This window comes from Lepisosteus platostomus, chromosome 11, assembly GCF_059453375.1.
Source record: "Lepisosteus platostomus isolate fLepPlt1 chromosome 11, fLepPlt1.hap1, whole genome shotgun sequence".
NCBI classification, from domain to species: Eukaryota; Metazoa; Chordata; class Actinopteri; order Semionotiformes; family Lepisosteidae; genus Lepisosteus; species Lepisosteus platostomus.
The window spans coordinates 15,029,498-15,046,336 of NC_142621.1; the positions used below are offsets into that span (position 1 = coordinate 15,029,498).

General features: G+C 38.5%; 1 protein-coding gene across 1 annotated transcript; it reads right to left on the minus strand.

Moving 5' to 3' along the window:
* Positions 1 to 311: 311 nt before the first annotated feature.
* shisal2a (shisa like 2A) lies at positions 312 to 16,492 on the minus strand. Its single transcript, XM_088598661.1, has 3 exons — positions 16,025 to 16,492; positions 9,382 to 9,518; positions 312 to 2,102 (listed from the first exon to the last, which is right to left on the minus strand). The coding sequence occupies exons 1-3, from the start codon at positions 16,204 to 16,206 to the stop codon at positions 1,918 to 1,920; spliced, it is 504 nt and encodes a 167-aa protein (XP_088454787.1). The 5' UTR covers positions 16,207 to 16,492; the 3' UTR covers positions 312 to 1,917.
* Positions 16,493 to 16,839: the final 347 nt, after the last annotated feature.

Below are 16,839 nucleotides of genomic sequence, written 5' to 3' on the forward strand. Positions count from 1 at the left end.
GGTTTGTGCCCTGCTCCCCTGATTTATTCCTCTTATTCCACATGGATCTGCCTTGATTTAGCACAACATACTGTATATGAAGTATGTGTGAACATGCATACATATACTGTACCTGTAATTCAATGTTTTTGTCACATACTATATATAAAAGTATATAATATTATATAGTAAATAATATTTACCAGATACAGAAAGAAACATACTGCTGTCCCTTTGTCTATGAACTGCACAATTATAATCAGAAGGAAAAATGCACAACCTTATAGCACACATTAACAGTGACAATAAAATGACACCTTCAGTCATGGGAGTTCAGTTTCTTAAGCATTTATAAAATAACGTTATTCGTATAGAAAGTGTTATGGCGATTGTAAATATATTTCATAACTTTATTTTAAATGATGACAAAATCTAAATGCATAAATAAAGCTTACATCTTGATTTGTAAACATCAGGTCATCTGCAGCATTGAATGAAAATTGCATTCTTCTGACACATCAAATACAAAGACACCAAAGTAAAAGTCACCAGCTGTGCAAGTTAATAGCGTAATCTAGTACAATAATCACTAGTACAATAATTCATCATGAAACAGGCATATTGCATACAGTAGGATACATTGTAGAAGAATGATTCTTGAGACACGAATGATATTTCTCTACATCAATGACAGGAAAGGACACTTAAAAGTTGCTTTGGCACTGGTAGTGTCTGGCAGAGACTTCATTGGGTTCATGTGGCATCTGTGTATATACTATAAATACTGTATTGTATAGAACTATACAGAGAGACACCTGCACCTGTTTTATTTTAAATGCACAGATGTTACTGTACCTGTCACCAGATTTTCTTTAAGGTTGCTCAGTCTGTTAACAATTCATCACATTTGAATGTTCAACAATTTGTTTTTCATTAAAGGAAAGCTAATCACAGTGCTGTGATGTATTAAGACTCAGGCGAACTAAATACACAGAGAAAGCTATTTGATCCAGTAATTGTTCCCTTTGATTCTAATGTAACAAGACTAAAATATGTTTCTGTCTTTATCTGGGTAAATGAGCATGGTAGTTCTAGGATTAAAAGCAGTCTACATAGAAAAGAAATACTGAAATGATTGAAGCTTATTAAATTGATAAGCTTCCCCTCCTATTGAAGCAAATTGCTGGTTATCATTGCCTACAAAAAACAACACAATTAGAGAGCTGAGAGCTTTGTTAGTCGTGTCAGGGATTGTAACAAGCAAATATTGAAAAAGAACAACCACATAGACACACATACTGTATTTATCTTTAAAAAAGCTAATTTAAAAAGCATTGAACATGTTACTTGTAAACCCTAAAGTAAATTCAGTCCAGACTTTTGATTTTTACAAGGTTCATATGGAGATTTGTATCAGCATGCAGGTTGCAAATGAACAAGAAAGGGTTCCACTCTGAAAAGACAGCCTTTTTTGGACTCCTTCGGTCATATCCCTGTCATATCCCTTTCTGTCATCATCTCTCTTAGAAAGCTGCATAGCCAAAGCATTGTTTCTGCTTTTCATCCAGGAATCAACCTCCACTTGTTCATTTGTATTTTTGCTACCTTGTGCTGTTAGCTCTGTGGAAAAGGCCTTGAAGCTGTACAAACTCCATGTCAAGTGAAATGGAAAGAGGTGTTCTTTGGCGATGTTCCCTTATGAAGTTTCTGGACTTGGCTTTTTGCAAAGCTAATAGCCACAGAAGCACCCACAGTGTTTCCGTCATCTGCCTTAAACCGACATCTTTCATTTTTACTGATATCAGTTTGCTCAGAATCTAGCATGCTCAGAAGGCTGGTTCTTTTAAAAAAATATTTACATTTTAGACTTCTCACACAAAAACTGTCTTGAAAGCAGACTGCTGTAGAATGTCTGCACAGTTGTTGTGTCTGCTGTGTCTAGGAGGGCCCCTCAACATTTATAGTGGTCACAGTAGCCATGAAGCACCTCTGAAAGAGTCGGTCGGGGTCGGGGGGCTGGTTGTCGCAGTCCAGTTTGCGACTCAGGAAATGCTTGCGAAATCCCTGTGGACCTGTTGGTGCACTGGAGTGGCTGGGCCCTTCCAGAGCCCCGAGATCAGCACCTGTAAGGCACAGAAACAAGCTGTCGCTAAAGACACAGCGCACATGCAGGCAAACATCACTTAGCCAAATAATAACCATGCTCCTTGTGCAAATCAAAAACGTTTGAGCGTCACTACTAATGTACAAGGCACCACAGTAGATTAAAGATTGTATGCATTTGCGTACATTGTATAATCAGATTTTAATTACTTCAGACATCTAAATTCTGAATAATTTATGAATGTGAAATATTGACTCAGGAGGTGAAGAACCTCACAGGAGGTTCTGCAAAAGGGCTGCAGATTATGCCACTGACTCCAATTTCAAGCTCTCCAGCTCTTGCAGGCTGCTGAACAACAAGAGAGCTTAATGTCAGAAAGGAACAGACGCCTAGAAGATTGAGTGGACTTGAGACTAGAGCCAGTGATATTATCAGGCTTGTGTTACAAAAAAAAACATACGAACTGTTTGGTCAGAATGAGAAAATGCAAACAAGAATATAGAATCATACATCTAATGAGACAGCTGATAAAGTTGTAACATATTTTAAAGGGAAATTGTGTTAGAAATGTAATTGGCCTTTAAACATGACTAAAAGGCTCTTGCATTAATAGGGTCTTTAAGAAAGAACTGGTTGACCACTGAATTTATCATATAATTAAAATTGTGATTAAACCTGAAAGATAAATGCAGTTTTATTTCAGCCCTGTCTGTGTCTACTGTCAGTGAAAGTTTTTGAGTATTGAGTGATATTAAATAGTGAGACTAGACAACCGTGTTGTGACTCCTCAGTCATCAGTCTTGGTTGCTCTATTCTTCAGATTTGAATCCCTGTGAATTTATTTAAGACAAAGTGCACAAGGATAACAAATGGGTAACTGAAGATCTGGAAAGAAAACTGCTCTACCGTTGCAATGAGTGGTGCAGAAGAACTGAGGACTGCAGCAAATACTACTGGGACAAGTTGTCAGAGTGGATGGAGCATGTATCGTTTTTACACAAAACAAACATGATCTTCTTCTAAAGACCCCCAAATATTATAATATATAATACACGTTATTGCTAATAAACTGTTTATTGCTGATAAAAAAGACCTTTTGTAAATACTTTGTAATGTGATGTACAGCCCCTGTAATGCCACTGTTCCAATACATTGCATTGCTTCAGTACTGAATATTACACTGAACAAATTACCAAGGTCATCAGCTGTGCTAGCTAACTACCTATGGCAGTAATTGACTATGCAAACCTGTATTGCACACCATTTACTGATGTTTCAATATCATACATTTCTCTTCTACGTTCACAGTCACGGTGAGCTTCCATTACACAACCTATTGGTTGTTTGGCGTTCGTTAAATAATGAAATGCCACTGAAAATAATATGACAAGTCACCTAGCATGGTCTGCACCTTGTTAAGCTATTGTAAGTGACAGCTGTAATATCAGTAACTTGGAGGTTAATCACCTGAGATACACATACATTTATAATTCTATTCAGCAAATATATAAAAGGTGAATACTGAAACACTGAGTTACTTAGCTTAATAAGCAATATTAAGTAAGCTTATCATGATTAAATAACGCTGCAGAGAAAATTGTGAGAATCTTTTTCCGACTCTTTTAATACAGTTAAATGTAGCCCTTTTTTGGCATTTCCATTTTTCTTTACAGATGCATGTTGCCATGACTCAAATCTGTCGCTAGTGCCTAGTTAGTGAATAAACAGATGTCAAAGTTCCTGTAAATGTTAGTGATGCTTAATGTTAATGAAATTGTACAACATCCCTGGCAAAACACCTGTCCTCAAGGGCTTTATGCATGGGCTTTATAAAAATAGATATTTTTAAAATCAGACCTGGAAAAATGCTAAATTGGTGCGCATTAACAAATCATTTTATGGCTAGATTAACAGATGGAACTGTTTCTCTATGTAGATATTTATATGCAGACTTAATAGAACAGTGATATATCAATTTCCCACTACTTATTTGAATTTTTGGTTTGAAGTCTAAGTCGCATAAATCTATATTAATTTTCACAACGTTGTGGTTGAGTCATCAATCTGAGCAAGTCTATCTTAACTGTCATTATGCCTTAAATATCACTGGGTCACAGAAAAATTGCCAAATGATGGGAATCTTTATGTATCAATATAGGCTCCGAAATCAAATTGTCAACTAACATGTGCTGGATGATGAAAAGGCAGTGTCAGATGGAATATTAACAGCCTGGATCTGCTTCTGAAACAACTGCTTTTGTTTCACTGTCATTAATTCTGATAAGAATATATAAAAATTGCATTGAGAAAGAAACTAATGTAGAAGCTTTTGTGTTCATACACCTTGCACCCGAAGAGATCTGTGAAAACACTACTGTTTTATCATTTTTCATACAAAATTCATCTAATGGCAACTCTTCTATAAAAAGTGCATGGAACATGTTGCAAACTGTGCCGCATTAGGAAAAGCTTTGAGACCTGTACAAAGCACCCTCTAATTTTAAATGAGATAATTGACTCTGACCTTCTCAGTTGATCAATCCTCTGAAAATGTAATGCATCCTAATCAGTAAGCAGGGCTTGGCCTAGAGAAGTTGAATATTTTGTATTATTCTGAACTCTATTGATCGCTTATTGTGTCACACAGTGTACTTATCTACAAAGCTAATGAGACAGTGAGACCCCCTACCTTGTAAACACCTCACTTGTAAACAACACAACATGTCATTATTCCCATTTAACCAAGTCTAAATTTAAGGAACATTGTGGCAGTGAGTACAGGCTCTCTAATCCCTGAAAGCAATTATTACTGCATCATCTCTTTTTTGAGATTCACAGTACGGTTCAGTAACTCAACAAGAGAAAAAAACACTCAAATATAAAAATACATTCACTATGTTTAAGGACACCTGGAGGAAGTGTATCTTCTTGCTGGGCCATTTTGTCTTTGCTATTATTTTATTAGCAATATTCAGTAAATACTGATAATGGGTAAACCTCATGCTCGAAAGGGCTGGTCAGGATGAGATATGAACATAAACAGTTGAGTGGAAAATTGGTAACAGTAAATAGCATTCTGTATCTGTTTGGCAATAGAACAAACACTGATTATGACTGTAAAATCTTTTTAAAATATGTGAATGGCACATTATGTGTTGTACAAATGCTGTAGTCATGCAGCAGAAAATAAGCTAATTTTGATATGGCCATTGTGCAAATTTGTCCTCAGTATCCCAAACGTAATAACTGAGAATATCCAGCTCAGCTAGTGGACAAGGAGTACAAAGAGAGGAGCTAATTTTGCATCATTCTCTTTCTCCAGTGTAGACTTGTCTACTGTGTTGATGCTCTATCAACAATATTTTTAAGAGTCTGTATTGCAGTCTTCTATCAAATAACCTTCCCAGCAAAAGGATTTCTTGCTTTTAGACTTAGAACTATAGTGGTGGCCTAAATGTCAAGAAAACAATTTTCAGCTGATTCCTGTTTTTGATTGTGTTTTGTGTTTTATACTTTTGTCGATACCACTGTCTTTCTGATTTGTAATAAGACAATCTTGCTTTTTAAGTAAGAAATGATTATATGCTCTCTATGAGAATAGAGAATGTCAGGTATATGTAAAATCAGCTGTTCCAGGTCTAAGCTGAATGTGTGTTTGAAACAATACAATATGGGAAAGCTAAGTAAATATACATTCAATTTACTTATTTTTTATATTTATCTGAGCAGCTCTGCTACTGTATAACATGCACTCCTGCCAGGACAGCCTAAAGAGAATAGCTTATGATACTTTAAAGGGATTTCTGGAAATGCATTCCTCTAAGTATGCCGCAAAATATTAGATTTCACTTAACACCAGAGTAACCCATTAATGATTTGTTAATTGCAAAACAGGCTGCATCATTTTCAGTGCACATACTGGTATTTGTTACTAGTCACTGATAATGTGAAAATGGCATTAGATTATTTAAATCAGTTCTATTTAATTATACACACTGCATTATTTAGGAATCATTTGCATGATAATATTGACTTTTAGCTCATCAAAACAGCATGTGCTATCATTGAGAGAGTTTGCCCCTGCACTTATATTATTACTGTCTTGGGACACGGTTTGTTTGGCGGTCTAGGTACTTTCTATGCAAGCTGGCACAGTGGATGCTGTTCTACAGAAAAAAAAAGATTTGTTGCTTGTTGGCAGGACTCTTGGCATTAGGTTCTTGGTATAAAGCATTATACCACAACACAATATCTCTTCCAATATCTCAGAGCTCCCAGATTTCAGTCTGGGTATTAAACAGAGCTGCTGCCCTGTGTCTTGTCTGTTTCAGTACCTTCAGAATCTTAGGTTCTTTATTTCCTCTCAGCCTTTTCCAAAGAACAGCTAATCTAGCCTTGTTTGTTAACTCTCTCCTGAGAATACCACATTTGGCTTTGTTACAGTATGAAGATTAATGTCATACAGCGACAGTAACACCCACAGATGTGTGTACTTCAAATCATATGTACCTGTGTGTATGCAAATCATAAGATACAGTCACATATTTTGAAGAGCTCAAGAAGTAGAATGAGTAGTTAAAACTCCTATGTTCTGTACTATTCAAATTCCATAAATTATAAGTAAAGGAATTAAACACTGAAATGCCTACAAAAAATGTTTTTACAGGTTTGTTCCCCATTCATTTATTTTGGCTGTTGAAAATATGTTTGAAATCACTAAAAATCAGGAATGCCTGTAATGTATGTGCAGAAACTGAATATTCAGTCTAAAACAGAAATTTAAAGGATCTAAAATGCTTCTGCCACAAATGTCCACTATGAAAAATGTTTGGACATCATTGAAAGTACAAATCACTGACCTCTAGCCAGGGGTTCTGAGGTACAGGTGTATACTAATCAAATCATAAGCTTTCTTGTGTGACCTTTATACAGGTACAGCTACAATGAGATTAAGTTATTTTCGGTAAATTCAATCCATCATGTATTATACAGTTTACCTGTTTAATTATATGTATCATACATGTACTGTATTATACAATAAACCTGTTAAAGCCAAAACCTCCTTCAAAGAAGTAACGTAAAGTTACCACAAATGTAATGAGATCCCTGTCACAGTCGTCATCCCTCCTCTAGAGGGCGCTCTTACCTTTTTATATTAGTTGCATTATTACGTGCACCTGTCTCCTGTTTAACCCGTCACTATATATGTTATGTACCTTCTAATCTCTGTGATCAGTATTGGAAGATGGACGCCACAAGGCTTGCCTATTCCCCGGGCTTGCGTGTAGCCCGAGACAGGTCTTATTCCCCAACATCCTGACCATCTGGGTCCAGGGCTTGGAGCGCCTGGCCTTGTCTTCGTGTTTTTAGCTTCCCAGTTCCTGTTCCTGTTCTGGTCCCAACCCGGTTCCTGTTTTTAACTGTTCATCTTGGATTGACCTCCCGGCTACCTGGACTTTGGATTGTGTGCTGTTTTTCCCTTTTGGACCCCCACTGGACTTGTTCGCCTGCACTCCCCCACGCACCTGGATCACCATCGTAGCCAGCTCCTGTCAGTCCTCCCATCCATTCCTCTCCGTGTTTTCCCTGTCTTTCTCCAGTCTCTTCCAGATTTTACCATCTGCATAGGGTCCTAATTACTCACTACACGGGAGTCAGGACTGGCGCCCGTGACAATCCCAAGCATTAAGAAAAATAACTGGGTTAAAGAATTTAAATTTGCCTGTTTCCTGATCTTTTAGGTCCTTTCCATGTCAAACACATGTAATCAGCTTCAATTACACAGCTGAACATATCTGTAGGACTATTGTCTTTTATCATCCTTAGTAGATGCTGTACTTACTGAGAGAAATTTACAAAGCAAGATTAGCAAGCCAAATGAAGAACATTGCCTACAATGTATGTGAATTGCCATTTTATTTGGAAAGCATGTTCAAACCATGAAAACAATGCAATAAAACTTCTTTCAGTATCTAATTTTTAAAGAAGGTGACCGACATTAAGTCATAAATTAGGGACCAGAGTGCAGATAACCGTTTTTGCACCCAAGTCAAAATTCCTTTTTCAGCATCCTTTCAGTCATCACTATCTGTTTTACATTTACAGACTTCAGATCTAGAAAAGAAATACTCAACAGTGTGATAACATCTGCTTTTTCCAAACCAGAAAGCTGAAGCTACATAAAACATGTCAAGATCAGTTTTGAAAATGTCAGATTCCTTGAGCTGTATCATCAGTTTCAGGAGTTTCTTCCTCATGTTTTACTGTGCAGCTGGGTAGTGTTAAATGATCTATCACAGGCACATTTCCTGATCATGATATTTCACCAACAGAAGCAATGTATTTATCTTCTTTGATCTTTTTTTAGTCACAGTAGATTCAATGGACTTAAATAGTTGCTCTATCATCAGGATATACACAGATCATATTATCTAGAGAGGATGATAATCTTCTCTTTCCAAGTGCAGTATAGCCATGCGCTATAGTATTATGATGGAGATCATTCCATGGTGATGCTACTTTTATACTACATTGCAACAACCTTAAATGACGGAATCTCAATGTTTTTAAAGTACTTTCTACACTACATATTTGACTAAAGGTGCAAATATAAATGTAAAAGTTGCAACCACTTGACCTAGCCATCTTGAGGTCTGGGCAATAATATAAGACACCATGAAAGTACTATTATAAAAGATTATTGCTCTGGAAATGTCCGGGAATGTTTTCTTCACTTTTACCCTGTTTTTCCTCTTTTTATTATAGAAATTTATCTCACAAAGCTTTTCTGTGCTATTAACCTGCTTTTGTGTGATTTATGACACTTGAACAGTAATCCTCACTCCTTGTCCTAGAGATCTACAGCCTTGCAGATTTAAAAGAAAACTCAAACGTAATGCCTAAAGAGCTGATTCAATTAAGTTATATGGAGATCAAAACAGAAAACAGAAGTGTTTCTCCAGGACCAGGAGTGAGGATCAGAGCATTGTGATGACACTGTGACTAACCAGGTCAGTAATCATAAAAACTTTGCAATGCTAATATTGTGAATGTGGACTGTGTGAGTTGTATTTTCAGTTTAGCAAAGTTCAGCACAATTAAAGCGTGATACAGTATAACTAAAGAAGATCACAGTGAAAGTATGCTGCTGTATATTAGTACAACCTGTAGAGAAAAACCACAGTGGTGGAAGCTGAAAATTCACCAGGTTAAATTTCAGAAGGGGTGTCGTTCAAGGTTTTGGAGCAGCTTGGTATCCCATAACCCCGAGTTACTTCTTCCCCAGCGCACTGTCCTACCTGGGGCTCGCAGCGGAAGTCCATTGTCCAGCCGGCTGGGCTTGGTAGCAATGAAGAGGTAGCAGAGAACACACACAGTGATGACAAAGGCAAGTAACACTACTGCTGCAATGGACAGGCCTACCAGCGCCCCCACACTGCCAATGCAAAGCCAGAGAGAGACAAGACAAGAAACAAAGGTCAGGAAAACAAATAAGACTCCAACTGCTTACAGGTTTGATAATTTACAAGCTGCACCCTCAAAACGCTGATTGATTTCTACTGAATATGTTAGATGACATAGAGGCATCCATTTCTCTTCTAACTGCTTCGTGCAATCCAGGGTCACGGCAGGATACACCCCGGATGGGACACCAGCCCATCACAGGGCACTCACAGGCAGACACATACACACTTACACCAGAGCCAATGTTCTCAGAAGCCAATTAACCTACCACAATGTTTTGGATTTTGGTAGGAAACCAGAGCACCTGCAGGTGGTTCCATACAGATAGCACTTCAGGTCCAAAATTGATCTCATGATGCCACTTTATCTGCATATTTCCTCAAAATATAATGTTATAGCTTTAGGTGACTGTGAAGTGTCTCTTACATTTCTAAGATAAAGTTTGTGACACTTGGCATAGTAAACACTTCTAGCTTCAAACCTGAGAGGATGTTTGCTGAGGTCTGGGGGGTCCCTTCAGCAGAAACAATTGTAAAGTTTTTCTTAGAATACCTAGGCAAGCTATATGATTGCAAAGGAGCATGACAGAAAGAGACAATATAAGATCACATTAAGAGCACAGGAAAGAGAGGGAAGAAACAAGAAGGAGCAGGGAACAAGGAAAGAGAAGGAAGTCCAGAGGAGTTTGGACTTGAAGCTTGTGTCAGGTGAGAGCCCCTACTTCATGATCATCCAAATCAAACTTGACTGGAGCTAAGTATTTGAACCTTGTTAGAGAGTGTGTGCTGTTCTGTGTTTTATAACATCACTTTATAAACCCTATACAATCTCTTGCATTAGGAATTTGTCTTTTCACATACCCGAGCTTGCTCTCTATGAGACACACAGACAGGGAGAGAGCATTGGGGTCAGAGCACAGGGTCAGCCATTGTTAAGGGCCTTACTCAGGGGCCCAACAGAGTAGGATTCCTCTGCCAGCTACACGATTTGAACCGGCAACCTTCCAGCCACTGGCACAGATCCTTAGCCACAGAGCCACTGCTCCGCCCATGTGTTTAGGGAACTTGTGTAAAAGATACCTCAGTTAGAAAAGTCTTTCCTGCTTAGGGTGCTTTTTTATGGACAGGGATATAGGCTCCCATTTATTTTGTGGCATCTCGATTGCAGAGAGAGAGATTGAACTGCAGGTTGCATTATATTTAGGCAGCTCATCTCTTATGTGGCCTCTGTAGGCACATGTAATGTTAATTACATTAATGTTTCTTTATTAGCCCTATACAATTTCTTGCATTAGGAATTCGTCTTTTTTTGCATACCCCAGCTTTTCTCCATGGAGACACAGACACACAGACATTGAGAGAAGCTGGGGGGTCAGAGCGCAGGGTCAGCCATTGTACGGCACCCCAAGGGTTAAGGGCCTTGCTCAGGGGCCCAATGGAGTAGGATTCATCTGCCGGCTGCGGGATTTGAACTGGCAACCTTCCAGTCACAGGCGCAGATCCTTAGCCACAGAGCCACCTCTCCGCCCCATTAAGAGCTTAATGCTTAATAGAACTCTGGGGTTTTCCGGGTGACCAGAATGTTAGGCCTCTGAAACGCCTTGTTTGTAAATACTGTAACTTATATGTTGTATGTTTTGTTGTTTGTGGTGTAGTTTGTTTTTTGTCATTGTAATAAATATTTGTTTAACCAAGTGTGTCTGGATTATTATCCCTCTTAACAAAGCTGTGCCAGAGAACAAAGAATTCACTGGCTTCTAGTCTTTCATATTAAATAAATGTCTTTCAGTTAGAATCTCAAACAGACCTCCAAGGTCCTCCAGACCTGCAAAGGACCACATAGAGGCAGGTCACACCAAAAAATGTATGTTACAATTGTAACAATGTGTGAATATCTTGGACTGTGTTTAACACCGGCTTTATATTAAATACCCTTGAAGGAGGTAGAGGGCCAATGTGGAACCAGTCTATAGGCATCATGTTGATCAAAGGGTTAAGGGATGAGCAGATAGTTCTATTCTCCTTTTTAGAGAGAAAATACTTGTGCATCTGAGCTCACGTGCTACTGGCATGGCTCTGAGACAAACCCTGTGGCAGCCACATGAATATCTGATATAGTGGTACTAATTTACTAATGCGGGTGTTGTCAAGGAAACTGCATGTCCGCGTGGTTGTCAGAAAAAAGAAGACGAGTGTGCCACCTTCCTTGTCTAGGGGGCCCTCTAGAGGTGACTAGTAGAGACACAGGGTGAGATAAACCTCCACCATGTCCCCATAGCGGAAAGCTGCCTATGAGTGTCCATACAGTGGGTCCTGGAGAGAGCATCACCATTCCCATGTGCTGAACCTGCACAATGTTCCAACGTACATCTGTAGGGTTGTAGAGTCGGGAACTACTTGGTTACTCAGGCGTTTTTGTCCTTGTTACTCTTCATCCAGGTGAGCAATGCATGGTCCGTCACTAGGGTGAGTTCCCTGCTGAGCAGATAGTACTGCAGGGATTCAATACCCCTCTTCACTGCCAGACATTCCTTTTCCACAGCAGCATAGTCATCATCTTGCAGCTGAGATAAAGGATGGGATTCTCAATCCCATCAAACTTCTGAGATAAGACAGACCTCAATTCTTTCTCAGAGGCATGTGTCTGCAGAAGGAAACAGCGCGAAAAAGTCTGGCACCCTAAGCACTGGATTTGTACACTGTACCACCTTCAGGTCAGAAAATGCTTTAGCTGACTAAAGAATTGTCTTAAGGCCAGACCGGCACGTCATATCTGTCAGTGAACTGAGGAATAAATCTGCATTAATAACCTACCTGTTTTGGTGCAGTTGGGTGATAATATCCTCTTTCTCTTTTGGCCAGTGACAAAGGGAGAGGGTTACTGATTTTTTCACTTTTTTCAACAGCTCAAATGTGAAGAAGACCCTTCGCCAGGGTTAAATTAATGCCATTATTATAATATGTTCACGTGGTTATTGTTTTCTTTCTTTTTATGATCGGAATGGTTTGTTCTGTATGTTACTGGCCCATTTTTTTCACATACCTCACAGGGACCTTGCCACAAGGCATAAAGTTTACACTTAGGGGTGGGTTGTAGTAACATTACCCGGTCCCGATTTAAACTTTAGCAGTTGTGCCTTGAGGTTACAGCTCTGTTCTTGTCTGTCCTGTGCCTTTTTGAGGTGGATTTCTACTAGCATTCTTAATTGCTTAAGTCTATTGTAAAATGTATTCATATAGTTGAGGACATTGTGCAATCTGAGTCTCCTGAGCCACATCAACCATTTCCTACGGTTGTCTCCCACACAGTAGTTTGAATGGGGAAAAACCCCATCAAGGTTTGGGGCTTCCATGACAGCAAACATTAGAAGAGAAAAGAGTTAATTCTAATCATTTTGCTTGGTTTGAGCCACCTTTTTCAACAGCTGCTTCAGGGGGTGGTTAAAATACTCCACCAAGCCATCGGTTTGGGGGTGATATACTGCATTTCTTAAGATTTTAATTTTTAGAAGAACCACAACTGCCTGCATGAGGCGGGAGGAGAAGGTAGTTGCCTGGTCCATCATAATCTCTTACGGTAGTCCGACTTGTGTGAGTAAATTGACCATGTACTATGGCCCTTACTATGTATTGCTGACAGCCCTGTCCAGGTAACACGAGGCATAATCCACCATTACTAATACGTATCCTTGACCCTGCGAAGCTTTAAGGAGAGGATCTAGCATTCCTCAATGATGGGTAGGGGCTGCAGCAGTTACATGCAGCCATTGTTTTGGAGAGCTAAGCTGACAGTCAGGACAGTTATTACAGTAGCACCTGATGTCGGCATACAGCATATCCTGGCCACAAAAATCTTTTTAGTACCCTTTTTTGGGTCTTCTCTATCCCCAGGTATCCATCAAGTAAATGTAAGTGGGACAGTTAAGGCATGAATTGCAAATATTGTGGTTAAGAGGAGTTGCTCCAGATTCGGGCCGTCAAGTTGGTAAAGGAGATCATTTCTGATGATAAATTAATGAGTTATTCGTGAGCATCAACAGGTTGTCCATTGAACCCAGAGTCTTCTTCCTGTGTGCGTTTCAATGTAGGATCCTCAACCTGGTCTCGTTGAAAATGTGTGGTCAGTATTCCCATTTCCCAAGGTGTCAAGGGGGTCGGTACAGGCAGAGACCATCTTCGGTGTTTTTTCTTATCACCAGCACTTATGTGTCTTAAGAAAGTGAGACAGTGTTCCAGCAAATGTTTTCCAGAGAATATCTGAATATTAGGAATATCAAGCAAAGAAACATTACATCCTAGACAGAAGGGTTAAGAGATGACTAGATGGTTCTATTCTCCTTTTTAGAGAGAAAATACTTGTGCGCCTGAGCTCAAGTGATACTGGTGCGGTTCTGAGGCAAACCCTGGGGCAGACGCATGAGAATCTGATATAGCGGTACTAATTAGTAGAGCGGGTGTTGTGTAAAGGGGCCCTCTAGAGGTGACTAGCAGAGGCACAAGGTGAGATTAACCTCCGCTACAGTATGTCACACAATGCAACTTTTCTGAAGTGCATTAAGCAAGGAAAAAAACTGATCAACACACTATATTTGGGAATTTATAAAGAATTCAGATGGTTATACTAATATTGTACATACTGTACAGTATATGCCATTGTCTGCATACAGTAAATAACTACTGTATGCAAATAACATATAACAGTAGATTTGCACTGACTAGCTGTATGATACTGCACACTGTTAACTGTCCAGTCTGCCCCTAAATTTACAGCCTATTCAAACCATTTATACCATTAAAACTCTGCACCTTGAGCAGTGAAGTTTGATTTTGATATGGAAGCCTTCAGTGTGCACTATAATCAACCATGGGAAAGTGTTCCTTGTGGTCTAGTTTAGATATGTAATAATTTTCATTGCTCTGGAGTGTGCAGATTTCATCTCATAGATGTTATACTTGTTCAACTAACTTAATAAATTGCCTTCAAGATCTTTAAGTCACAGGTCTAGTGTAACTAGTGTAAACTTACCAGTTGATGGAACTGGTGTCTATTCAACAAGTGAAGCCACAGAATGGTCAGAAATGAAGTTGTGGAGAAAATGACTGGTGAATAATTGGGGTTGCTGGTGAATAGGAGCATTTTCATTAGCATAGGCATAAGGACATCAATCTAAATTCTAAATTCTAAATTCTGAGGATGAGGAAATGAAACATTTCTCGTAAACCTACTTCACTGAAAGTAGATGTTGTAGAAAGGCCAAAGCATCATTCCAATATTGCTCTCACTCCAGTTTTTTTTTTACATCACAGGACATATTCATTGAGACATCATGATGACTGCACTATTTTTTATTCCTCCCTCAAACTGACATTTATATAGAGAGGTGCAAAGAAATATCTAGGGATGGTGTATTTACTTCAGTCGTAATGACCACAGAAGTAGAACTGGAGACTTTCAGCAGTCTTTTTATTTGGTGGATGCATATGTTCTGTGGACTGAGGTGACCTCCAGTTACTTTGAAATGTAAAATAAAATAAGATTATTGTGAGCCACCACAATCCCCTTTAGCTAATGAACCTCACTCATCTGGAGAAACATGTCTGGAACTGGGAATAAGGTGATAAATCTTTTTTTAGAATAAACTGAGAGACAACTGGTTCCCTGCAGCCAATTAGTAATTTAAAAATGAATAATTTATCAGCATCAATGGGGACAAAAACCTATTTCTATATTTCATTTAATATTTTATTATGTATTCACTAGTCATCTACAATTCCTTGGCAATAATTCACTGATTCTCAACTTTTTAACTTAACTTCTGTCTTTAAAAAAGTGATGCAATGTTCCAACAAATATTTTCCAAAGAATATTTGGATATTTAGAATATCAAGCAAAGAAACATTACATTTAAAAAAATATGACAAAGCAGGGGAAATAATAATTGCACACATAGCAATTTAAACCAAATAACTACGTGAAATAAGTGATTAGCTTCGGTTATTTTAAAATACTTTTTTAAACAGACGGGATAATTGAAATAGTTTTCTTCTTCGTCAATATGTTGTTTAATATTTTCATTACTTCGTTGGATTTGTGAGCACAATAGATCGTGCACAATGAAAAGGGTTGTCCATTATCATTCATACAAACCTATGGTAGCTATAACAAGCCTAGAAATTCCCAATTTGCTTCAAGTTGCACGGGCATTAAATTTATCTTCAGCGGTAATGAGAACAGGAAGGAATCGAATTCAACCTGCTTATCACATTGCATTTAATATTATACTCGCCAGAAAACACATTGACAGCGAATGTCTGAAACCAGAAAACCCACAAAATTAACAGAGACAGACGTGCCGGTAGGTATTTAAAAAAATAGCATAGGCATAAGGACATAAGTATATGTGGAAAAGAAAACCATTTCTTCCGAGTAAACACCTTAGCAGTGAAAATGATAATTTCGGTCAAAAAACAGCCTTACCTCAGCCACCACATGTACCCATATTCATAGGGAAAAAAGCTGTTAGGGTCATCACAGCAGTATTTGATATCATTAAATCCACAGCAAAAGACCGCACTGGCATCGTTGCCCGGTTTGGGACACGTGAACCCACTCACAAACACGTTTTCTGCACTGTAGTAGCTTGTACAGTCCGCACTCATTCTGGTCCCTTTGACGGAGAGTTGAGCTGCGTCTGAGGCATCCCACACGCAGGTAAACAGTTCAAGAACACAAGCGAATCGCAGTCAACTTCCTTTAAAGTAACCGTTTCCAGGACTGTACATAAGCTGTTGCATCCCTGAACTATCCCATTTTTAAAGTGTAATAAAAACTAGAACCGAAGGTAAGATACGTTATATACTATATGGGTTTTGGAAGGGTGTCCGCAGATGGTGATCGCCGCGTATGCCTATGTGAGGGAATGTATTTGGTAAAAATAACGACAATATTTCAAGCACTCTGATTATCCCGCTTTGTGCTGACGTCTCTCTCGCTCTGTCTCGCACACTCGCTCTACAGTGATAAATGCATGACTGAAATTATATGATCAAATGACATAATTACCATAAATCTGAGTATTTTATAAGTGTCTCATTTTTTAAAATGACTGATTTTTTAATATAGCTCCCTAGTGCATTTTAAAAGAAGTGCCTTTAATGCACATTACATTTTAATTTAAATGGCACGTGATAAATCTAACTTAAGCAATTAATAAAATAATTGGGCACACATTAAAGAGATGAGAATAAAAACTCACTTTGTTTAAATAAAAAAAAAATATGCCAGTGTGTTAT